The sequence below is a fragment of the Rhinatrema bivittatum genome, chromosome 5 (genome assembly GCF_901001135.1).
Source record: "Rhinatrema bivittatum chromosome 5, aRhiBiv1.1, whole genome shotgun sequence".
NCBI lineage: Eukaryota > Metazoa > Chordata > Amphibia > Gymnophiona > Rhinatrematidae > Rhinatrema > Rhinatrema bivittatum.
Window position 1 is genome coordinate 116,405,574 of NC_042619.1, and position 24,962 is coordinate 116,430,535.

The 24,962-nt window shown below is 41.0% G+C and overlaps 1 protein-coding gene across 1 annotated transcript; it reads left to right on the forward strand.

Moving 5' to 3' along the window:
• The first annotated feature begins 420 nt into the window (after positions 1–420).
• On the forward strand, positions 421–24,730 carry LOC115092160 (fibrinogen-like protein 1). The gene is made up of 8 exons (XM_029602778.1): positions 421–607; positions 2,539–2,632; positions 3,387–3,603; positions 12,278–12,437; positions 13,777–13,874; positions 14,004–14,092; positions 19,209–19,399; positions 21,663–24,730. Exons 1-8 carry the CDS (start codon positions 597–599, stop codon positions 21,841–21,843), a joined length of 1,041 nt encoding a protein of 346 aa, XP_029458638.1. The 5' UTR covers positions 421–596; the 3' UTR covers positions 21,844–24,730.
• The last annotated feature ends 232 nt before the right edge of the window (positions 24,731–24,962 follow it).

A 24,962-nucleotide genomic window follows, 5' to 3' on the forward strand; every position in this document is an offset into this window, starting at 1 on the left:
ACCTCACATCCGGGTTCCAAATTTCAATCTCAAACTGCAGCATAATCTTCATGTCACTTTTCTTCAAATTAGTTTTAAATGCAAATCCGATTACGATTTAAAAGCATTACCTCAAATGAGCTGTACTCACCAATTAAAATGCATTTCCAATGTGAGAGAAAGTGAATTGTGAACTGCACGGCCACAAAGGGAAAGTTGGCTTCATTGAGAAATGGATGTAAATGCCAAAATGAATCCATTGATTTATATGTGTGGATGTGTACCAAGTATGAAATGTTTGGCTCTAGACAACATTAGAACTGATACATAGATCTCATTTTTGCTCCCCCAGGCCTCTCGAGCAGGCCTATTTACTAAATAACATCAGATAGAAAGTACAAGAGTGTGGATGACAATTGCATGCACAAAATTCCAAGAATCATTTTGCAAGGATTATGCAGCAGGACAAAAATTAATCGTTATATGAATCCCTAATGAGGACCATCTGGAGGCTAGAACACAACAATATTCGGTTCTTCTAAACTGAGAGCAGATTTCTGCAGGCGCCTCTCCGTTGCATAGAATAGAGGATATCTTTTCTAACAATAAGAGCAAAGATGTATTCAAGGTAGGTTTTTCTATTTACAGTACTATTATTGGCAACTGATTATATATTGGGTGTGCTCCTTTTCTGCCTAAGCAACTCTGTTCAGACTAATCACTGGAAGGCAGGCTGATGTTACCCCGGGCACTTCCTCTCTTAACTATGATCCTGTTGGCATTGTATACTTTAGAACTTTTTCTCTAACTCCAGTTGGTATGAGGAAGCAGACTGGCTTGGGTCCTATAGTGCCAGAATGTTCCGGTATAATATTTATGTCAACAGATATTATTTTTGCATTAAACACTGGATTAAATTGAGTGCATAAATATTTTCATGTACAATATGTGTGCATATTGTACAAAGAGAGCATATCTAGCCCTCCCGTGTCATCAGTGCATCTATATCAATATTTTTTGTTTCGTCAAGACAAACACTTTATAAAGATAAACATTCTCACAGCAGCACAGTAACACAGTAGATGATGGCAGAAAAGGGTCAACCAACTCATGAGGTCTGCCCACCTTACTCTATCCACACTGCTACGGATACATGCCAGCTGCCAGCCACACAGTGTGACCACTTGCAATATTTTACCATATCCAGGGCAGTCTTTTTCCTTTGTATTCCATCATCTTGGATAGATGAGCATACAAGATCCCCTACTTAGTTCCCTCTGCCTTTCCCATTCCTAACCACAAAGCTCCATAATAATCTAAAATAGCCAGCAATACTAACATAGCCATTGCCAAAAGTATCAGTTTTTCTAGGTCCCCAGCGTAGGGTTCTACTACTAATTAAAAGCAAAGGTACACGCAAACAAAACGATGTGATATATTCAAATCCCCTTTGCCAAAATCACTGATAGGGCTTGATTCTTATGAAGGATTTTTTTTGCCTCCATGCTGGGACTATGGGAAAAGAATTTGATGATTCCAACCGTTAACATTCAAAACATGGATATGGATACCCAAACTCATCCTGCTTACATTGTAAAAAGACTGAAATCAAGCAGATTCACAATTCCCAGCCTGCAGGCTTCTGACAAATTCCCAAGCAGCTTTCTCTGTTTTCTAACAGCCCTGCAGTTTCCAGAATATATGCACACATGGGGGCAGATTTTATAACCTGTGCGCACGGGGTACATTTGTGCGCGCTACCCGGCGCGAACAAATGTACACCCGATTTTATAACATGCACGCACAGCCGCGCGCATGTTGTGAAATCCAGGGTTGGCGCGTGCAAGGGGGTGCTCACTTGTGCACCTTACGTGCGCCGAGCCTTAGGAGAGCCCCAATGGCTTTCCCCGTTCCCTCCGAGTCCACTCTGAAATCGGAGCGGCCTCGGAAGGAACTTTACTTACGCTCCCCCCCACCTTCCCCTCCCTTCCCCCATCTAACCCACCCCCCTAGCCCTACGTAAATCCCCCCCACCTTTATTTCATTAGTTACGCCTCTGCCTCTGGCAGGCGTAACTTGCGCGCGCCGGCCAGCCGCCGGCACGCCATCCCCTGGCACGGCCGCTGTGCCGGAGGCCTCGGTCCCGCCCCCTTCCCACCCCTTTTTCAAAGCCCCGGGACATGCGCGCGTCCCGGGGCTTGCGTGCATCGCCAAGCCTATGCAAAATAGGCTCGGCGTGTGCAGGAGCAAGTTTTCGGGGTTACGCACGTAACCCTTTGAAAATTTGCCCCATGGGATTTAGGGTTTCATGAACTTTTAACCTTTCAGCTGCCTACACTAATAAATGAAACACAATTATCATTTGGAGAATGTTTATGGAGGTTAAAGCGTCTGCTTAACTCCTCCGTGAGCTCTTGAGCGGTAGAGCTAGAGTTTCTCTTGATACGAGAATTGTATATGTCCTTCTGAATCCTTCCAAGGCTTGACATGATAACTTGCTACACTGTATGTGATGGCTTATCATTAGGTAATAATCCCTACTGGGATCTTTCCTTCCAGGGAGCAGGAAATGACGGCCCTGATGCCTTGGCTCCCACCACTGCTGCTGCTCTTTCTTCTGATGAACCTCTGTTCTCCAGCATCCCGACTTTCAGTGGGTATCATTCTGAGACCGTTTGGCAAATAATGTATGTTATTGAAGGCTGGAAATAGCTGCTTCTGTCTGTAGATTGTAATGAAGTAGCAGGATGAGAATGCGGCATCCTCACTGGTTGCTGCGGGGACATTGTCAATTAACAAATGAACGCCACCATTAAGGGTTTTCTTAAGGAGTCAAAAGCAGCTCTTTCACATTCTTTAATGACAGATAATTATGGTGTATTTTTTGGGGGAGGCCCTTATTATAAAATAATGCCCTGGATGGGACAAGCCAAATCTCGCCCCCCCCCCCCCCCCCCCCCCCCAATATTTCAGTAAATCTTTGTTTTAATTCCCCATATCATCTTGGTATGGATTTTGTCCATAAAACACCTTTACTAACGTGCTCTGTGAGCTCTCAATCACTCAAGCATACTTTTTTAAATCATTAAAAAGAAATGTATTCAAAAGAGGGATCTGGCTCTTGATCAGAGTGCTGTTTGAAAACTTTACAGATGCAAATAAATTGCAAATTGAGTGTCAGGATAGGCCAGAAAGGCCTGTGGAATCCTGTGTACATCACAAAACAAAAAAGTAGATAGTATGCACCATGCCTCAGATCCTGAAAATCCTTTTTGATTAGATTATGCAAAATCCTCTACCATGTAAGACAAAAAGACACTCTTCCCCTTCCTGGCACATGATTTAAGATAATTTAACTTTTTTCCAGTCAGTTACTTGCTTTTCTTTGTTTTGACTTTTCTTCCTAGAATGAAGAGATTTGCAGAATAGATAACATTAAGCTACAGAAGCAACTACAGGCACTGCAGGATTTGTATCTGTTAGGTGACCTGCAACTGAGAGACCTTCTAAACAACAACTATCACAGAGTGAAGAGCATCGTCTTCTCGAGCAACCTCAACAGGAGCAGGCCGGAAGAAACACGCTTGCCTCCGACTAGTGGCAACCTGATCGTTTATGACCAAGGTGAGTTTCTGAACTCAATTAAAGGGGTAACTCAGTGCTGAAACTATAACCAGTTTATTCTCTTTTTATCAGTGTTAGGTGTAGGATTTGTGGTTCAGGAGTTACATAGATGGTTAGCCTAAAAGAAGATTAGAACTACATCAAGTCAGTCTTCTTCTGATTGACCAATTATTCAATTCAAGGGAAGATTACAAAATAAAAAGCACTGTAGCCAATTCTTCAGGGGTGAAAAATGTTCCTCTTCACCAAACACAGCAATTTATTCAGAATAATTGGATTAGCATTTTTTCCTAGCATATAGTCATATCTTCTTATTTTATTTATTTATTTATTTAGAGTTTTTATATACCGGCAATCATGAAAACATATCTTGCTGGTTTACATAGAATGGGGGTGCAATAAAATACATAGAACTTAAGAACAAAGAACTAGAACTGTGGTGACAGAAGGTACAGTTACATTTATTTATTTTATTTAAAGGCTTTTATATACCGGAGTTCATGCACTAGTGCATACCACTTCGGTTTACACGGAACAAGGAACAGAAAATTACATCAAACAGATTGAACAATTAAACAAATATACAATTACATCCAACAATTGGGTATAAATAACATGGCTAACTTAGTAGGAACTTAGAGTTAGAGGTGAAGGAGAGAAATAGTACCAAGTGGTAATAGAACAATGTTAATAGCTAAATAATAAATATAAATAGTAAATACAAGTTCTTATAATAAATACAGGTGTTTACAGATTACAGTCTTCATGAAAAGTTTACGTCTACAGAATAGGGTCAAGTAAATAAGAACTGGCGGTTATTTCTATAGGAGTGAAGACTTCAAAAACTAAGGTTACATCTGGATTAAGAGGTATTGGTGTAGCATGTTCAAATATTTAATGATTTGGAATTGTGAGACCAAGGATAAAATTAGGAGTTGTTTGATATGATTATAAAAGCGAGAATGATTCAAGTTCTGGGATGTGGTTCTGAGCTAGACCTTTAAGTGTAGGCTTTTGTAAAGAGCCAGGTCTTGAGTTTCTTTTTGAATGTTCGAGTACACGTTTCGAGGCGAATGTCCGTGGGGAGGGCATTCCAATGAAGGGGGCTGGCAGTCGAGAATGCACGTTTCTTGAGTGAGGACTTGGCTGAAGGTACGTGTAAGGTGCCTAAGTATCTGTTTCTGATTGGTCGTGAAGACTCGTGTAGGCGAAGTGGAAGGCTTAGATCTAGCGACGTTTGTGAATGGATGTTCTTGTGTGTTATAGTTAGCACTTTGAAAATGATTCTGGATCTGATGGGGAGCCAGTGTAAGTGTTTTAGTATGGGTGTTATGTGTTCACTTCTGCTGGTGTTAGTAAGAATCCTTGCGGCGGAGTTCTGCAACATTTGTAGAGGTTTTGTGGTTATGGTTGGAAGGTCTATAAGCAGAGAGTTGCAGTAATCGATTTTGGAAAATAGTATTGTTCGGAGGACTGTTCTGAAGTCCTGAAAATGCAGGAGAGGTTTCAGCTTTTTCAGAATATGTAGTTTATAATAGCATTCTTTCGTTGTGTTCTTGACAAATTCTTTGAGGTTCAGCCTTTTGTCTAAGGTGACCCCAAGGTCTCTTACTTGAGTGGAATTGATCATTGGTGGTGAGGTTAGGTTGTTGGTAGGCTGAAGGTTCTCATCTGGAGTGATAAGCAAAAGTTCTGTTTTTGACGTATTAAGTACTAGGTTAAGGCTAGATAGGAGTGAGTTTATGGACTGTAGACAATTGTTCCAGAAGTTGATGGTGCTGGAGATGGAGTCAGTGATTGGCAGCAGAATCTGAACATCGTCTGCGTATATGAAGTGTGTGACCTTAAGACTTGAGAGTAGATGACATAGGGGGAGAAGATAGATGTTAAAGAGGGTGGGGGAGAGAGAGGATCCTTGGGGAACTCCGAAAGAGGATTTGACCGGGAGGGAATCCTTGTTGCTGATTCTGACCTTGAAAGTCCTATTGTGTAGGAAGGATCTGAACCATTCCAGGGCTGATCCTGAGATGCCTATGTCTGAGAGCCGGTCGATCAGGATAGAGTGTTTTACGGTATCAAACGCAGCTGATAGGTCGAGGAGAATCAGGAGGTATGGGGTCTTTTTCTCCAGACCTACGAGGACTCTGTCAGTTAGAGAGGTTAGGAGGGATTCCGTACTAAGGGATTTTGCGGAATCCGAATTGGGCTGTTGTGAGTATTTTTATGCTCTTCTAGGTATTCAGATAACTGTTTGTTGACTATCCTCTCCATAAGTTTGGCTACAAATGGAAGGTTAGCTATGGGGCGAAAATTAGCTGGGTCTGTAGGGTCCAAGTTGGGTTTTTTGAGGAGAGGTTTGAGGGTGGCTAGTTTCAGGATGTCTGGTACTAGTCCTTGGGTTAGCGAGCTATTAATTATCTCTGCTAAGGGCTTCGCTATGATGTTCGGAATGGTGAGTAGGAGTTTAGAAGGGATGGAATCTGTCGGGTGAGTGGAGGGTTTCATCTTTTTGAGAGTCATTTCTATTTCAAGTGAGGAGATAGGTTCGAATGAATCTAGGTTTATGTTCTGGTTGCGTGAAGGAGTGATGATAGAAGGAGGTACTGTGTTACTGGTTGCCAGAGGGGCCATTAGCTTGAGAATTTTGTTTTCAAAAAATTGAGCAAGTTCTGTGCATCTTGATTGTGCTTGATCATCTGGGATAGTTGGTGAGGTGGGTTTTGTGAGCTCTGAGACATATGTGAACAGCGCTTTGGGATCAAAGGAAAAATTGTGAATTTTGTGGGCATAAAAATCTCTCTTTGTGCGAAGGATGTTGTTTCTGTAGTTGTGCATGAGGGTTTTGTACTCATTCAGTGTAGTGTTGGAAGGATTCCTCCGCCATGCGTGTTCTTTTTTTCTCAATTCTAATTTGATGGTTTTTAGTTCCTGCGTGAACCATGGTTTTTTGGTTTTGCAGGCTGGGTTGATCTCTTTGGTTTTTTGGGGGCAAAGTTTTTCTGCCACCTTGTTCGTAATGTTGTGCCATGACGAGGTGGCTGTTTCTGCGTCTGAAAGGTCAAGATTGGCGAGTTCCGAAGATAGGAGAGAGGTGAGGTCCTCTCTAGAGCATGAGTTCCTGTAGTGAATTGTGGTTTTGGTGTTTGGAGATATGGGGTTGTCCTTGATACAGAGATTAGTTGTTATCATCAGGTGATCTGACCATGGGATAGGGGAGCATTGTGGTGGGGAAGATTGTGAAAGGCCTGAGTTGATGAATATAAGGTCCAGAGTGTGCCCTGCTTTGTGTGTGGGACCTTTAACAATTTGAGAGAAGCCCATAGCCTTAAAAGAAGATAGTAGCATATCGCAATTAGCGGATAAAGGGATCACGTCTGTGTGAATGTTAAAGTCTCCTAGGATGACAGCTGGGGTGTCATTTTTTAGGTGTTTGGCGATGAGTTCAATGAGTGGTGATGGATCTGAATCCAGGAGACCGGGAGGGGCATATATTAAACAAATTTGGAGCTGTTTAGAGCTGAAGAGGGCAAATTCCAGTCGAGAGGAGTGAATAGTGGTCTGTAGGGTTAGTCTGAGCTCCTTCTTTGCAGCTAAGCAAAGTCCTCCCCCTCTTTTTTTGGGTCTGGGTATGGAGTAGATGTCGTAGCTGTGAATGGGTAGTTGGTTAATTAGAGGTAGGTCTGTGGGTTTCAACCATGTTTCGGTCATAGCACATATATCCGGTTGTGTGTCCTGGAGATAGTCATTGATTATGTGAGTTTTTTTTTGAGATTGATTGAGCGTTAAAGAGTGTTAGAGAGAATAAGGATAGTCCGAGGAATTGGGTGAGAGGGGTTGTCATTATTGGTATCAGGCGTTTGTGTTGGAAGACTGAATGGTTGGCTGGTTTTATCCGGTTGTTGTAGAGGTTTTTGATGATTGGGATAGGGAAAATGAGCATGGCTGAGGTCCCAGAAGATTGAGGCTGTACAGGCGGGTGTGTGCACAGTGGTTGAGATGAGGGCACTTGGAATGCTGTTTGGACGCAATGCTGGGGTTGAGTGCTGGAGTTGAGTGCTGGATTTGAATGCAGTTGAGTGCAGGAGTTGAATGCTGGAGCTGAATGCTGGAGCTGAGTGCAGGAGCTGAATGCTGGAGTTGACTGCTGGAGCTGAATGCTGAATGCTGGAGCTGAGTGCAGGAGCTGAATGCTGGAGTTGACTGCTGGAGCTGAGTGCAGGAGCTGAGTGCAGGAGTTGACTGCCAAACTTGGAGTAGGAAAAATAGAAAAGAGGATAGAAAATGGTTAAATGGTCTTATCCACCAATCTCTTTTCCCTCTTCAGTCTTATTTAGCTTACTTTGTGGTTGATTTAGTAAGGCTTATTTAGCTTACTTTGTGGTTGATTTAGTAAGGCTTTTCTCCTATTCTGTGCCTATGGGAAAAAGACTTAGTAAATCGGGCCCATAAGCATTATATCTTTAACTACTTCTAGTGGCAAAATGTTTTATTGTTTCACCACTCTGGGTCTTTAGAGTTGTCCTTGGGGCCTTTTTTAAAACTCTTTATTTATGCATTTTCATTATACATATCATGCACTAAAGCTTAATGGAAATCCAGAAAGAATGTGCAGAATATTATATAATACATAAACATAAGAACAATAATCCACATCTGTCTGATTGCAAAACCACAATGGGATGCAGGACCATGGGAATAACATTATAAAAAGAAAAAAAAAAGAAAAGCAAAAAGACTACACAATAAATAATGATTGCGATAAACCAACTAATCAATTTAGCACTGGAGAGGAGGCTGGTTCTAAAGCTATTCTGCTATCCAATAAGGCTTTTAATTGATTAGGTTTAAAAAAAATGACTCTATTCCCATCCAACTTTATAGAACAATTAGAATGATAATAAAGAAAAACTCTCTACTCAGACTAAGAACAGTAGCCCTTAACTATAGAAAAGTCTTTCTCCAATTCTAGGTTTGCCTAGAGACATCTGGGAATATTTGGATCTTATAACCCATAAAAAGAGCTTCCCTTTTTGAAAAAAAATAGTTTCATAATCAGATTTTTTTCACTCTCATCTGAACATGTAATCAAAAGGGTTGCCCGTTCTTCAGTTTCTGCTCAAGAAAATCAGTCAAATTAAATGACCCAGAAGATACTTTAGAAACCTCAGAATTATCCCTAGGCCCGAAGCCTTATTAGGAACAAGATAATAATGCTCAGTTAAAGAAGGCATATGTTCTTCAGAGATACTTAGAACATCTTTGAAATACTTTACAATAAGCTCACATTTTTATTTATTTATTTAAAGTCTTTTCTATACCGTCGTTTGGTAGAGCACCATCACAACGGTTTACAAAGAGGCACATATCTCTAATGTTCAGTTTGGGAAACGCTATCTTACAAGGTGCCAAAGACTAATCAAAGATGTATAAAGAAAAATTAAAAGTTGAAGATTTAAAGACTTCCATCTATTATCAAACAATTCAAGATATCTGTGTATACAGGGACTCTCTAGTAGAAGCCATTTTAAATTCTTGAGACAATAAGTCATGGGCTTCGAGATTTAAAAGTCTCTTCTCATGATCGGCAACACTCACTTGAGAAGCAGAAACTTGCCCCTTTAAAAAGTCCATACAAGAGTCAAAATCATCCATTCTTTTACCTACGGTCTTCTCCAGAAGAACTATGTCCTTCCAAACATCATTAAGGCTAATATTAGAAGGCCTGTGCAAGATCGAACCCACCGAAGTTTGAGGTAATAATTCCATTGGCTGGTCAGCAAGGCCTCTGAACAAAAAAGAAGACTCAAGAAAAACTGGCACAGAGGGAGGAATGCAGTGCTGAGGACTTAAGCTTGTATCTCCTCAAGCTGGTCCAACACCATTCCAATCTTGCCACCAGCAAGGAGTGTACCTGAGCTAGCTCCCGATGATCCCAACATCCATTGCAGAGAAGAGGTGGGTAAAGGGTCCGACCTAACCTGATCTCACCTCTTACCCATACCAAAGAGAAAAAAGTCATGGAAAAACAATGGGCCAAAGGGAATGGCAGCCAGAGTTAGGATGCCTAAAAATCAGACTATAGGGGCGCACCCCTTTGTTGTGTGGCTTCAGCTGGGCACACTGATGGTGGCACACCGCTAGGCACCTCTTTTCGATGGTCCCTCCAGTGCCGCCTCCTGACATGACTTTAGGGTAGCAACTCAGATGACGCATCAACAACCCGGGAAGCCGGCAGATATTCAAAGATTCAGGCAGTCTTGCGGGAAGCAAAGTTCTGCACATCGCTACCAAACCGCTGGGCGCCTCTTTTTCATGGTCCCTCTGGTCCCTCCTCCTGACATCAGGGCAGCATCCCAGAAGTCATAGCAACAACCTGGGAAGCCGGCAAATATTCAAAGATTTAGGCAGCCTTGCAGGAAGAAAAGTCCTGCATGCTGTCCTTGAGGCTTTTTTACACCACTAAGTTTTAAGAATATTGCTGAGCTACACGGTGCTAACCCTTACCAGTTAGTGATGGAAGGAAACAAACATTTGAATGTTGCTCTTAGTGTATGATGAAGGTTAAGTACCTCAGCCTTAAATAGACCAGTGCTGGACATACCCAGTTCTGTGCTCAGTATATTGATTTTTTTCCCTCATATATTTTCACTCTTCCATCACTCGTCATACCAAAACAATTCTAAACAAACAGAAGAGATGCCCTAAATGTTAAGAAGTAAGAGAATTTAGGAAGGATGCCCAACACAAGCCAGATTTCTGCTGGCCATATTGATCCTGCAGGGCCAGCTGGAGGACAATGGGTGGCCATTGGTTTGGGGCAGCACTGCAGGTTGCCATTCTCAGTCATACACTGAGGATATGCATGTGACACCTGCCTTATATATTTTGTCCAGCACCACCACTAGGGCGGCACATTACCAGCATTTAAGAGGACCATGCCTGTTTATTCTGGCTGAGAGGTGTGCTGTGTTCTTTGGGGGATGTAAAAAGTGAGCTTGAGAGAAGAATTTAAAAAAGGCATTGGCCACAGACTGCATAGGAGCTGCATATGTATTAACTGGTTACTGCATGGGATGCTTGACTTCTAGAGTAATAACATTCTTCCCTGTTGAGAGCTGTACGAGCAGATGGTATGCAGAGCACCCAGGGCTGGATGACACTTAACCTTCCATTCTGAGTGCTGGCTGGGTTGTAGAAGGTGTGAGAGTGATTGCAGGAGTGAGATACCTGAAGGCAGCAGCCCTGTATGCTGGCACGAGTGCTTCGGATGCAGGTTAGATGATGCAGTGATGGAAGGACGCAGACTAATGATTGTGTGGATGTTAAGAAATGTGCTTGTAGTCTTTTGTATGCATGCTGACCTTACCTGCCAGCATTTCCTAGTGATCAGCAACTTGCCACAGAATTTGCTGTGCTTTTGGTGACCGTAAGAAAAATTTCTACGATGTTTAAATGTTATTTTCCCCATTGCTTCTTATGGGACCAGGGTGAATAAGTGTTGGAGAAAGTACGCAAATAAAGAAATGTGGAGAATGACGTGCAGGCAGGTATCTTAGGCTTCTTGCCCTTAGATTGCACTGACATCATGGCCTGCGCATGCTCATTGATGCTTCCTTATCTTTTTCTATTAGGGACTGACATTTCAAGAGTGACTTTTCATATCAAAAAAAAGAATTATAAGGCCAAATGATAGGGAAATAAAATGGTTAATGTATTTGTAGCTCGGATTGAGGCAGCTCAGCTCAGCTCAATTTAGTCACCCAAACAGTCCCTGTTTTAGGTGTCAATTGCAAATATTTGTATTCGCCAGCTGGCCTGAATAGCTGTTCATTTCCAGATAGCTCCTAGCTGCAAAATAGGTGAAATAACTCCAATAAAAATAGGACCACACTAAAATATTTTGAGCCAGAAATATTCAAATTTTGCTTCAGTGAAAAATGACTTCAGATTCATCAATGAAAATATTCTAATATTTTCAATGGGAAAAATGCCAGTAATTGTTGCACTGGGAGAACATTTTGATAATCTGGCCCTCGATGGTCTTTCAGCCACATAATAAAGGGCCTGCTTTAAAGAACATTTTTTGCCGCATAATTGTGTAAATCAGGGTCTTTGCTTTTCTTCTTGAGAAGTATCTGGTAGAAATTTGCACATCAGCCCCTCTGGTCAATGGAGTCTTGTCAGTATTCTATTTTCTGTAGTAATGTAATCATATTGCTTAGGTCTTCCACCAAGTTTGATCTCATTTTATTGAAATTCCTGGGAAAGAGGCTTTTGTTGATCCCTTGTACAGCAGCAACATGAGTTAGCTGCATATGTCTCATTACATTTTTTGGTACTTGCGCTCTGATATGATTAACAGTAACATCCACAGTTCTATCAGACACCAATGGGCAATGCATCACTTGGAACTCTCATCCAGTGTAGGCTGCACCTGCTCACTGCAGCCTGAAAAGATTTCACGATTGGGTTTGGTTCCAGCCCAACTGTCTCTGATGGTTTTATAGCTGTAACTACAATACCTGACTTTTCAACCCTCTTGTAGTCCAAGGTTAGATGTGCTGGAGAGCAAGAGCATTAGCTGTGCTGGTGTACGGAGCACTGCAGTTCTGCTTAGATTTGCTAGAGTTCACATTAATGGTGCTGGTTTACTGAGCACTGAAGTTTGGTTTAGATTGTTCTGCGGTGTTTGACAGAGGACGAACCAGAAGCGGCTACTTTCGGATCAGACCCCGGCCCGAGAAAGAAGCATTTCTTGTGTACTGTGACATGTCTGATGGAGGGGGGTGGACAGTGATACAACGGCGCAGTAATGGAAAAGTGAATTTCAATAGGTAAGATCATAAGCTGTCTTTGAAGAATGCTAGGATATAAAATACATCCTGCGATGTAAGTTTGATATCTTGTCTTCAATGGCTGTATGAATAATTTTGGAATAATTCTTTGGGTCTAAAGTGGCCAGGAACCAATGTTGTGAGAAAAGAAGAGCCTCGTGACCCCATGGTCAATCATACAAGATATCCAGTTTCTTGTAGATAGGCTAAAATATTTGATTTCCAAAGAAACCTTTACTCTTTGCATGCTGCATATAACTTTCACTGTGTTCATGGAACGTGGCAACTTGTATCCGCTGTCAATTTCAAGCATTGGTCTTACTACATTTTTATATTTGCAAGACTTTAAACTGTGCCTTTGTGATTCCCATGACCCCCTGAAGGGAGCTATGTAAAAGACATCACATACACACACACACACAGGAATCAATCGGATACCAATCAATGTCAAGCAGCTTGTAAATATTATTTTGGACATGTCTGCTTTCAGTTAAGCCATGAAAGGAGCACTTAATTCTTTTGTAATTACTTGAAAAAAACAATTTGTTCTGTATATAGACATGTCTTTATATGCATATCTATATAGTATGCTTAGGTAGCGTAGTGGCATCTATTTGTTAGGGACTATGCTGGTATGGCTCTGGCTATGAGGGAGCACTGTATGCTGCTACACACATGTACTTTGCAAAGAGCGCAAAGCTGCGGGTCTGTGGGACCAGAGGGAGGTGGAGAGATGCCTGGGGCTCTGGTACCAGAGGCAGGCAGAGGGACACCCAGACATTGAAAGGTAGGAAGAGGAAAAGGGGAAGGACTAAGAGTCCTTGGGTTGGGCCAGTGACCTGGGGGTGAAGGAGGAATGAGAGTCCCGGGAGGTCAGGCTGGAGGGAGGGCTACTGTTACAGGGTGAATGCCAATGGGTGACAGCTAATTGAGATTATAAGCCTTTTGGATAATATAAAGTGCATGGTGGGAGGTATTTTTTTTTAATGTCTATTTATTTATTTATTTAATCTGGCTTAGCATCAGCGTCATCGTCTATTTATTACATGCTCTTCCAGCAAGTGAACTCAAAGCGAGTTACAGAATAACAGGGCTTAGAGGCCATCTTATCAACTTACATAGAACTAACTTTGGAGTATAAGATATGTATATATATATATATATATCTTAACCAACATGGTTAAGATATCTGGATGTTAGAAATATAGCAATATATGCCATATATATATATATATGATACATTGGTGATGAAATAATTTTAATAGCAATCTATAACTATAATAAATCTATCATTTCTGACTTGAGTATACATTGAGTGTTGTAATTTTGGACGTTGCAGGAAATGGGCAGATTACAAGCTTGGATTTGGCTTGTACAAAGGCAAGAATGATGAATACTGGCTGGGCAATGATCACATTCTGGATCTACTGAGCAGGGGTAAGGAATAGGGTCTTTCTTAGCAGGTGGTGTGTTTTTTTAAAATACTTGTTTCTAGAACACTTGCATGAAAGCCCTTGCAGTCCACATGTCCTGCTGTATTATAACCAAATACTGCCTTACATGCAGACGAGATGTTGCTGCAGATTGACCTGATGGACTGGCAGGGGGAAACGAGACAAGCGATCTACGAAACCTTTCGCATAAAGGATGAGCAAGTAAGAAGCAAAACCGTGTTTTAGGTGTTTGCCTGTCTCTGATATCCTCAAATGTTTTTTTGTGGCTTCTACACAAAGAAGGTTTATGATCGTTTATGTTATTGTTTCCAACTCCTGAATAAAAGGATCAGTTCATTCCTCAGGCGAACAACAGCCTAGAATATTTGCTGCTGTAGCTATTTTGGAAGAGTCAAAAAGTAATTTGGAAGAGCCAGAAAACAAAAGACATTCAGAGCTTGCAGGAGGCGGAGCCGGCCTACGCTCTCCATCACCGGGCTTGCATTCCACATCTGGTCCTGTCCTCAAAGAGTTATGCACCTATCTAGATATGCAACTTTTGTTCGCCTTCCTGAGCCCTGTACCTTGCTCAGAGGAGAGGGAAAATCTGGCTGGCCGGCCTCCGTTGAAGCTCTGGAGTTTCCATTATTTCCTATGGGAGGAAACATATTTTTTCTTTTCTTTTCATGGAAGATCATGGGAGCTGACCTGTGCCATGGTCTTTCCTTTCATTCTATCCTATTCCAGTGGAATGGAATAGAATGAAGTTTCAGGAAAGATATTTATAACATGAACTATTTTGGAGACATTTCTCACCACCACATCACAACAGAGCACTTGTCTTTTGCAAAAGTCTCATAATTCCACATATCCTCTGTTTAACCAGTGATTAGTATTATTATATTTTCCTGGACTTTCCCAATAGGGTTATATGTAAGGGCTCCGCCCAAAGGTTAATCTTTTTTCGCTGTTATATGTAAGGGCTCCGCCCAAAAGTTTTTGTTTTTTGTAAACCGATGCGATGTGTCAACGGATGTCGGTATAAAAGAGACCTTAAATAAATAAATAAATAAATAAATAGATAGATAGATAGATAGATAGATAGATAGATAGATAGATAGATAGCTGGCTACCATGGCCTCCCTTCTGGCCTCAAGTTGTGGGAATTAATCCCATACTTGTATTATTAAAATCTGCCCACCAGCCCACTGGCCAATGAAGTCTTGTCTGTTTTCTCTTTGGTAGTTATATAATTATATTGCTTAGTTCTTCCACCAATTTGGATCTCATCTTATTGTAAAATAAATTTAGAAATTCCTAGGACATTTAAATAGGCTTTTAAGAGGGATCATATCAGTGCTCTACAGAGACATGTAATGGATAGTTCCTACTTCTCAGAGCTTACACTCTAAGCATGATAGACATACATGACACAAACACAAAACATAAGACTTTAAGTTAAAATAATGGAACCATCATTGGGAAAAACTAAACCAGGTGGGTTATAAGTGGGATTAATTTTAGAAATGCGCAACTATAATTGAGCAAAGCTGCAAGAACGGGATTTCATGGCTATCTGGGTATCCCTTATAAGGATCTCTAATATTTTATATTGTTGCTGTTGAAATATCCCCAAATCCTAGATTATTGCAGAATTTTGGTACAGTGCTATAAAATATAACTGAAATTTTTTAAATAAAGAAAGCTTGCTTTCATAACTTTGAAATGCAAAATTTCTATTACACCAATTCAAACCACTTACATTCAATTAGATTAAGAAATAAACTTGATTTTGGCCAAAACAAAAGATATATAAGCCCTTCAACATACCAAAAGTTAACTGTAAAGGACCGTTACAATAAACTGCACATTAGTGAATAAAATGGCTTCTGATTGGATAAATGCTGAACCAATCAAAATACAACTTCTTAAAAGTGGTACAGTATAGCCTTCATTTTTCAACAAAATAAGATGAGTTAATATTTTTACATAAATCTACTGAATGCAGGACCTGTGTGTTCTTGAAAGAATAAGATCATTCTTATGGTGGGCAAATAAATGGTAGCATAATCTGTAATGGATCTAGAAAAAAAATTTTTTTAATTTGTTACTCATTTTTCCAGAATCTACTCAAGCCATTGAGATTTTGAATGTGATCCATAAATGTAATACTTAAATAAATACCAGCACAATAAATATTACATAAAAACATAAGAACATAAAATATGTCATGCTGAGTCAGACCAATGGTCCACCAAGCTCAGTATCTTGTCTCTTAAAGTAGCCAAATGAGATCACAAGCACCTGGCAGATCCAAAGAGTAGATCCTTTCCTTGTTGCTCACTCCCAGGGATAAACGGTGGCTTTCCCAAATCTATCTAATAATGGTTCATTGACTTTTCATCCAGGAACTTGTTGAAATCCTTTTAAATCCAGCTATTCTAAATGCCTTGCCATGTACTCTGGTAACAAATTCCACAGCTTTATTGTGCTTTGAGTGAAAAAATACTTTCTCATAAAAGATAAAGCTGAACTAGAAAAGATGCAGAGAGGGGTAACAAAATGAAAAAGGGTATGCATGCATCTGTTCCTTATGAAGAAAGGTTAAAAAGGTTAGGGCTTTTCAGTTTGGAGAGGAGGCAACTGAGAAGAGATCCCATATAGATTTGTAAAATCATGGATAGTGTAGAACAGCAGAGGGAGCTTCGTTTTCAGATTTTATTTTATCGTCACCTGGGAATTTCAATGTTAAAACAAAAAAGAAATCAGTGGAAAAATGACTTTTCACTGATTTTAATCCTGTGTGTTATATTGAAGTCATTCTTTTTTATTATAACATTGAAAATCCTAGGCAAAATAAAATAAAAACTGAAAATGAAGGTCCTTAAGAACAGGCCAATAGGGGATGGCTATTATCCCTTTCAAATAGTACTAAGATTAGGGGACACTCAATGAAACTAACATCAGATTTGAAACAAATGGAGATAGTATTTTTTCACTCAATGCACAATAAAGCTGTGGAATTTGTTACCGATTTTGGAGCGGCCTCGGCGGGAACGGAGGAAGGCTGCACGGCTCGGCGCACGCAAGTTACACAATTGTGCACCCCCTTGCGCATGCCAACCCTGGATTTTATAACATGCACGCAGCTGCGTGCGCATGTTATAAAATCGTGCGTACATTTGTGCGCACCGGGTTGCGCACACAAATGTATGCCCGAGGGTACCTTTTAAAATCCGGCCCTACATCTCTAGTCCCGAAAGGTTCTTCTACAGTTTCTCTCAATCTACTCATGTTTTAACAACTTTGAATAATTTTGTGTCATCTGGAAATCTGATCACCTTACTCGTTGTTCTCTTTTCCAGATCATTTATGATTAAGGTAAACAACACTCGTCCCAGTACCAATCCCTGTGCTATTCTACTAACAACCATTCACCACTGGGAAATTAACCATAAATATAATAATAATAACAACAATCATTTAGACCTCTCTGTTTCCTGTCTGTTTAACCAGTTACCAGTCCACAAGAACACAGTCTTCTATCCCAATACATTTGAATTTCCTGAAGAATCTCGCATGAGAGACGTTGTCAAATGCCTTCTGAATATCAGAATACACTGTATCAACCAGCTTACTCATTTCCACATGTTTATTAGCACCTTAAAAAAAATGTAGTATATTAGTAAGGCAAGCTTTCCCTTGGCTCTTCCCCATTAGACCATGTCTATACACATGGCCAGTAATTTAATTTTTAACAATAGCTTCTACCATTTTATCTGGTACTTATGTCAAGTTCCAGCTTCTTGTTGTAATGCTGTCTGGAAGAGTGGACTCTCATTGCTGAGGGGTGGTTGGCACTGCCTAGTGAACAAACCTACTACACCCACCCCGGCAGCTGGCAGAGAAGCCCTGTGGCAGAATTGGCGATACCAGCTGCCTTCCCCGCAGGTTGAGCTCTTGGGTTCTGGCAGCCGGCAGGACTTAGGTAGGTCCCTAGGATAGTCCAAAGCGATAGTCCAAGGCTGAGCATAGGTCAGGGCAGGCAGCAGACAGCAAAGATGGAGAACAGGTCAGAGGCCGGGGCAAGCAGCAGGCAGAGCAAGGTCGGATCCAAAGGAAGGGTCAGATCCAGCCAGCAATCAAGGAAGGTCCGGGTCCTGTTCAGGGTTGAAGTCTAGGAAGTAAAGCCAAGAGAATAAGGGACAAGACAGGACAACCAGACAAGAAGAATGAGGCAGGTACAGGCAAGGCAAGCTCTCATGAAGCAACATGCAGTGTGACACAAGGGTGCCAGGGGACCTGTTGCTGAGGCACAGGTGAGGCATCTGAAGGGCTCTTAAATAGCCGGACTGGATGACCTCATCAGAGGGTGCCGCAGGGATCGTCCCACCATGGCCCATTTGAGAGATGGCCACTGTCAGATACAGGATTCTGGGTCCATTGAACCTTGGTCTGACCCAGCATGGCATATCTTATGTTCTTATGATATCTAGTTACACACATATTTTTTTCCTACAAAACTGCATGTATGATTTTCAAAAGCCAATTTACCCACATAATCTGGAGTTTATGTATGTCACTCCTTTTGAAAATTATCTCCCTAAATAATAAAATATAAACCAAATCACAATGGTCCCAAATACACTAAAAATAATCTATATTCCATTTGTCTCAATAAAATAACCTAATTACTCGTTTACTGTTCCACAAAGTAATCCCCCATTCTAATGCTGTATGTAGAAAAATAATCGTGTTGAACATTACTGGTTACTGTAATTAGTATTAAAAACTCTGCAAGTTAAGATGCCACTAGGATAAAACTCACATTCCAGTTTCCATATTAGGACACCAATTAAGGGGGAATGTCAGATTCTAATTCAGAAAACTTTATTGGCATGTCAATTTGTACACAAGTTGCCAAATTAATAAATGTGTTACAATAAAAGGAAAAATAGAGACAAAAATTCATAACAGTGATAATAACCATAAAATAAAATTACAGGGTACAAGACAGGGCAATAACAAGGAAAATCCCCAGGTTCTGGTGCTGGTCCAAACTGTCCTTTGTCAAATTTCAATGCTGTGGTAATAGGATGAAGGAAACCAACATAGTATTTGGGTAGGGGTTGATGCCTTTACTAAGCTAGTGATTAATTTTTACATTAATTTTTATTTTTAATTTATTTTATATTCTGCTTTGATTATTTTAACGTGCAAACTTTGAGCACTGCTTAAGCTGAGAGAAAACCTATGTAGCATAATGAAGGGGGTGTGTGAGTACATGTACACAACTATTTGCATTGCATTAATATTCTGTCTGACTATTGTCCTGTAGGATAATTATAGACTCTGGGTCAGTACATACTCTGGGAATGCTGGTGATGCTCTGTCTGGTGGAAGCAACACAGAGGAGCAATGGTCGGCCTCTGTCAATGGGATGCAGTTCAGCACATGGGACAAGGATCACGACCGGTTCATCACGGGCAGCTGCGCCAAAGAGAACATGTGTGGCTGGTGGTTTAACAGGTACACGTGGGAACTGTTTCGTGTTGCACACTTGTATTGCACAAAATCCATTGACAAAGATCAGGCCTTGACAGGTTCTTACAGCGGCCATGGTGTGTTGGTGTTTTCTTACCATTGTGAGAAGTCAGAGATATCTCTGTATGAAGTACAGTGTAACAACACTTTGAATCAATCAACCTCGGGAGTGAAACTGTATAACCATAATTCTAAAAAAGATCCACTTTATAGTATGCAGAAATTAGATATATATTCCATATAATGGCATGACCTTCATATCGACAAAGGAAAAAGTGTGTAGGCCAAGAATATATTTTTGACTGTCCTTCAAAAATCCTTTCAAGCAATCAATTTCGCAAGTGCTTTATTTAGAGCTTCTCATTAGAAACAATGTCACCAACCATAGCAGTGGGTCCCCCAACATGGTCCTGTGTTTTGCCCGAAGGCTGCGTCGGGAGGGATATCAAAGGTTAGAAAACCTTAATTAAAAAAAGGATGTTTCTGAAGATACGAAGAAGCTTTATTTGTATGTGTGGCTTTTTTTCCACTTTATCTCAGGCAATGATCTTCATATCGCCAAAGACACTGCCTGTACACTGCGAGGCGAATTTTAAAAGCCCAACGCCTGTATTAATTAGGGGATGCATGAAGAAGTCAGGCTCGCATGCACCGAGCAGATTTTAAAAGCCGCCGAGATACTCGTTCATCTCCCACAGTGCCCACATCTAGAAAGTTTTCAGAAAGGGGCGGAGCATGGGCATGGTCTGGGCAGGGCACGGCCATTTTGAGGCATGATGTGAATGTAAATACTGATGCAACCTGGCGTGGGTCAAGGCCCTCTGCCGCTTCACTTTACTTCTGCTTTGGATGCCTTGCACATTAAAATTTCATTTTGTTTCATTTAATATTTATATACCTCACATAGCAAACTTACAGGCCGATTCAGTAAAGTCTGCGGGAGAGTGGACGAACACCCGCTCTCCCGGCGCGCGCACCGGCTCCTCGCCGGTGCGCGCGATTCAGTATTCAAATTAGGTGGTGCGGTAGAAATGGGGAAAAGGAGGCACTAGGGACACTAGCGCGTCCATAGCGCCTCCTTTTAGCCCGGAGCGGCAGCTGTCAGTGCGTTTGACAGCCGACACTCAATTTTGCCGGCGTCGGTTCTCCAGCCCGCTGACAGCCACGGGCTCAGAAACCGGACGCCGGCAAAATTGAGCGTCCGGTTTTACATGCATAACTTCTTTGAAAATTCACCTAATAGTGTACCTTTCTAATGATTCATTTAAACCATTTGGAACCCCTGTGTTCCTGAATCGCCATATTGTTCATGGCGATTCAGCAACGCTGAAACATTGCCTCCCCTTGGTGGCTCATGTATTACGTAAAGGATAGCCCATTTCAGATTTCCAAAGTCATGCTTCTTATCAAGGCAATGTCTCACTACTGGTGCTGTCATTTTAGATGCATTTATGCAGCTGTGATGTTCAATGAGCCATACCCAGTCCATTTACCGCTCAGTGGCAAGCAGAGAGACCCATGCAAAGGGACCTGAATTCCATTCCCTGTTCAGGTCATCCATTGCCCAGGTTGGCTGAGGCTGGGGATGCTGCAGGGACAGTTGACACTGTCCTGGGAGGAAGGGAAGGGGGGAGACCCACTCCTCATGCAACAGCTACACACAGTGGCCAGACTTAGGCTTGCAAGGATCCAGAGTGAGCTGTGGTGTGTGACCCCTGCTGAGGATTGTCGCTGTAATGAGTGGGCTCAATGGGTTTGGCAAGGGATATAAAATAGGGGATAAACCCCAGATAGTTGGTCATGAAAGACCATCGGAACAGGAGGAAATTGCCAAGCAAAGAAAAGAAAAAATGCACTCTTTTTATACTGTACCATGCAATGTTTCAGAGGGTTCCTGCCTCAGCTGAGACTTACACTTCACCTTTCAGCTATTGAGTATCACGACACATCTAGTCTGTCTTTACTTATTTATTGTTCTAATTTGATTAGTTGCAAAATCAGGGAGATGTCCATAGCAACCTACAGTAAGAAACACAAATATAACAGCAGTACAAATATAAATCAGCAAATACCAAATATAAAATAACAAGAACAACAGAATTAACAACAGGGTCAGCATCGCCATGCAACATGGACCCCTGACTAGTAAGGACTTCGAAGAAACATCTGAGTTTTAAAAAAAAATTGATGATTTTTTTTCTGCAAAATCTTAAGTTATACCCTATTCCCTTCCCTTCGGCTTTTTCAGGTGTCATGCAGCTAATCTGAATGGAGTATATTACAAAAACGGAAACTACACTGGAACGTATGACAATGGCGTGGTTTGGTTAACCTGGCGAGGTTTGTGGTACTCTCTGAAATACACAGTCATGAAGATCAGGCATCCAGCCTTTGTCAACGTGGGCAGCGGCGAAGGCGAAAACAATTAGTGCTGGCCTCACATGCTCTCATAATATACTATACATATATATATATATATATATATATATATATATGGTTGTGGTTGAGAGTTTTCTGGAGAGAGTATGCCACTAGGAGTCTCATATTCCACATATATATCTCCTGTAGACCGATGAACAGCTTTTCAGTCTCTCTGTCACTAAGGCAGGATTGTTCAAAGCTGTTTACCTGCATAAACACAGTGACTTACCCTCCTTCAATCTGGCTGAAGTGCACGTGGACTTCCATAGCACGTGCATTTCCAACTGGACTGCAGGGAGGCGTTCCCAGAGGTGAGTTTACATGAGGGAAGGAAAACAACATACTGCTCATATTTGATTGAAACTTCAGCCACACAAAAAGCAGGTGAGATGTTTGGCCCTCGTGATTAGAGTTCTTCACTATACAGATAGCTTTCCGAAACATTTTCATAACTTTAACCCTTCATCCAGCTCCATGTGTTGGGGAGGTGGTGGACTTCATGGCTCTCCTTTGATGGACCTACTCTCCTATGAAAAGTTTTGGGTCTGATTTTTTTCTGAAATCTTAGGAGCTGTGGGTTTCATTATCCACCTCTCTCCTGAGCTTTGGGCTTTTGGGTTATTGGGCTGATTTATGTGTATCATATAAAAACATAACTTTTGCCATACTGGGTCAGACCAAAGGTCCATCAAGCCCAGTATCCTGTTTCCAAAATTGGTCAATCCAGGTCACAACTACCTGGCAAAATTCCAAAAGGTGATAGATTCCATGCTGCTTATCTCAAGGAATTTAATTTCTCAGCTGCCAGATTCATCATTACTAAATTTTGGGAAAGCGTGCCTTCTAGTGCTAATTAGCATTCTCAGTTATTTAAAATTGCTTGTATAGAGAAAGTAACCTACATTCTTAAAGGGAAAAGTTCTAAATATAATTCAGTTTGGGATAGGTTTTTGGACCTTTGCTCTCCATCCGTATAATATTGTGGTTTTTATATATTATGTTTGATTTTCTAAATCTTGTCTGCACTGCTCAATATATTTTATTTGGCTTATAAATAAAGTGTTTAAATAAAAAATAGCAAGTGTAGAGTCTGCACTTGCTGTCCCTTTGAAAATTACACCTAAGTAGGGCCCTCCCCCCTTTAAGTTTAAGAGAACATATAAGTGGACATGGAACTTTGTAGAAGGGGCATTTTGTGGAACTGAGAAATATAAAACGTGGTTAAACAGAAAGCAAAAAGGAGTGTGCACTTACATGCAGTCTGTATTACAATTAATATTTTAAAATGGACTCCTTATATTAAAAAAAGTCTGTGTTCTTGCAAATTTAGTGTTTGAGCTAAGGGCTTTTTAAAACTATGCAAAAACTGCTGAAAAGTGCATTCTTTCGGATATCTGGATTGGTTAAAAGGTGTTATCAGTAGAAGACCTGAACTCAGACCTACTTAGATGGTTCCTGCCCCCCCCCCCCCCCCAGTTTACTAAGCCGGCTAAACGCAGATTGCTCCACCATACCCAGGCCATAACTAATGCTGCACTAGCAGAAACCCCAACTACCAGTTGGCCCAAAAAGAATAACTGTGAGACCCACAGAAGGCTAATGTTGACCCCAATGACATGAACTACCATCCTGTGTCGAACCTTCTCTTCCTAAGTAAAGTCATAGAAAAAGTATTTCTATCACAGATATTGATCATTTGCACACTACAAACACCTTTAACCCTTTCCAGTCAGGCTTTAGACCATACTACAATACTGAAACCACACTAAGAAGAATGGTGAACTCCAAATCTCTCTTGAGTAGGGGATCGCAGCCTTGCTCATTCTCCTGGACTTCTCAGCAGCATTCAACATGGTAGACCACAATTTCCGTCATGCCCAACTGCATGATATAGGATTGCCTGGCCCAGTGCTCAGCTGGTTCTCATCTTTTCTCCAAGACTGCATCCACATTGTTACTATGGGAACAATTTTCTCCACATCCCACTCACTTTCCTGAGCAGTACTCAAGGTTCCATCCTATCAGCCACACTATTCAATATTTAATGGCCCCCTTGTGTGAACTCATCAGGGACTGCCATATTGCCCACTATTCCTATGCCTATGACATCATTATCATATTCAGAACATGTGAATGGTTTCTCTAATGAGTGTGGTTTAGTTTTCCTGGAAAGTGGTGAGGTTTGCTTTATTTAGAAAGCTTTTCCCATATTCTGTAACTGAACTTTGACTGTTTCATTTCCTGATTTTCTTGTTTTGCATAAGTTCTCTTTGCCTTTCTGATAGTTTTACCACACTTAAAACAAATAAATGATTTTTCTCGTTATGTTTTCTATTCTGCCTGTATTTCTTCCTGCAGATTGGCTGTTTGAGGCATTATTTGGTGTTAGCCATTAATGTAAAACCCTGTGGAAACCTACACTTAAGACACCTGACATCTGTAGAACTTTAGATCTACTGAAAACTTCCCACTCTGTAATTCCCCTATTTTCATTGCCAGTGAACTGTTCTGATACTTGCCTTGTTTGGCCCATTGTATCTGATTATTTCTTAACTAATTGTATCTCGCTTTGAACTCTCATGGTGGAAAAGCATGTTATAAACAATGATGAGGATGATGAAGTGACATTTAATGAATTGCTACTGATAATTTTCTTTAAGATGGCAATCACTAGCATTACTCATAGCATATTAATTAGTTCTCATTTTCTGTAGATAACAACATGCAAAGATACAAGGATATGGGATCCAGATAGATGAGCCAGGAAAGCAGATTGTTTTCCGTACTCCTCCTCCATTATCTCAGGTGCAAACAGGGATGGTAACTTTAAAACGAATGCATGCGCATCCACATATTTGCGATTGGGGCGCGAGCACACATACAAGTATACGCGTAAAATATAAAATATGCTTTGCTCGCAAATGTGTGCTCCTAATTTTAAGTGATTACATGAGGAAACATTTTTCACATATCTTTCCTTAGGACTTGGCTTTTACATGCGCAAGTGAGCAAATTTTAAAACGTGAGCGTGAAGGAAATAACCAGTTTGCCAACTTAGTCCACCCGTTTGCCCAGTCTATCTCTAGGTCATCAAAACCCCTCTGGTTCTTCAGCCTATTCTCCCCCC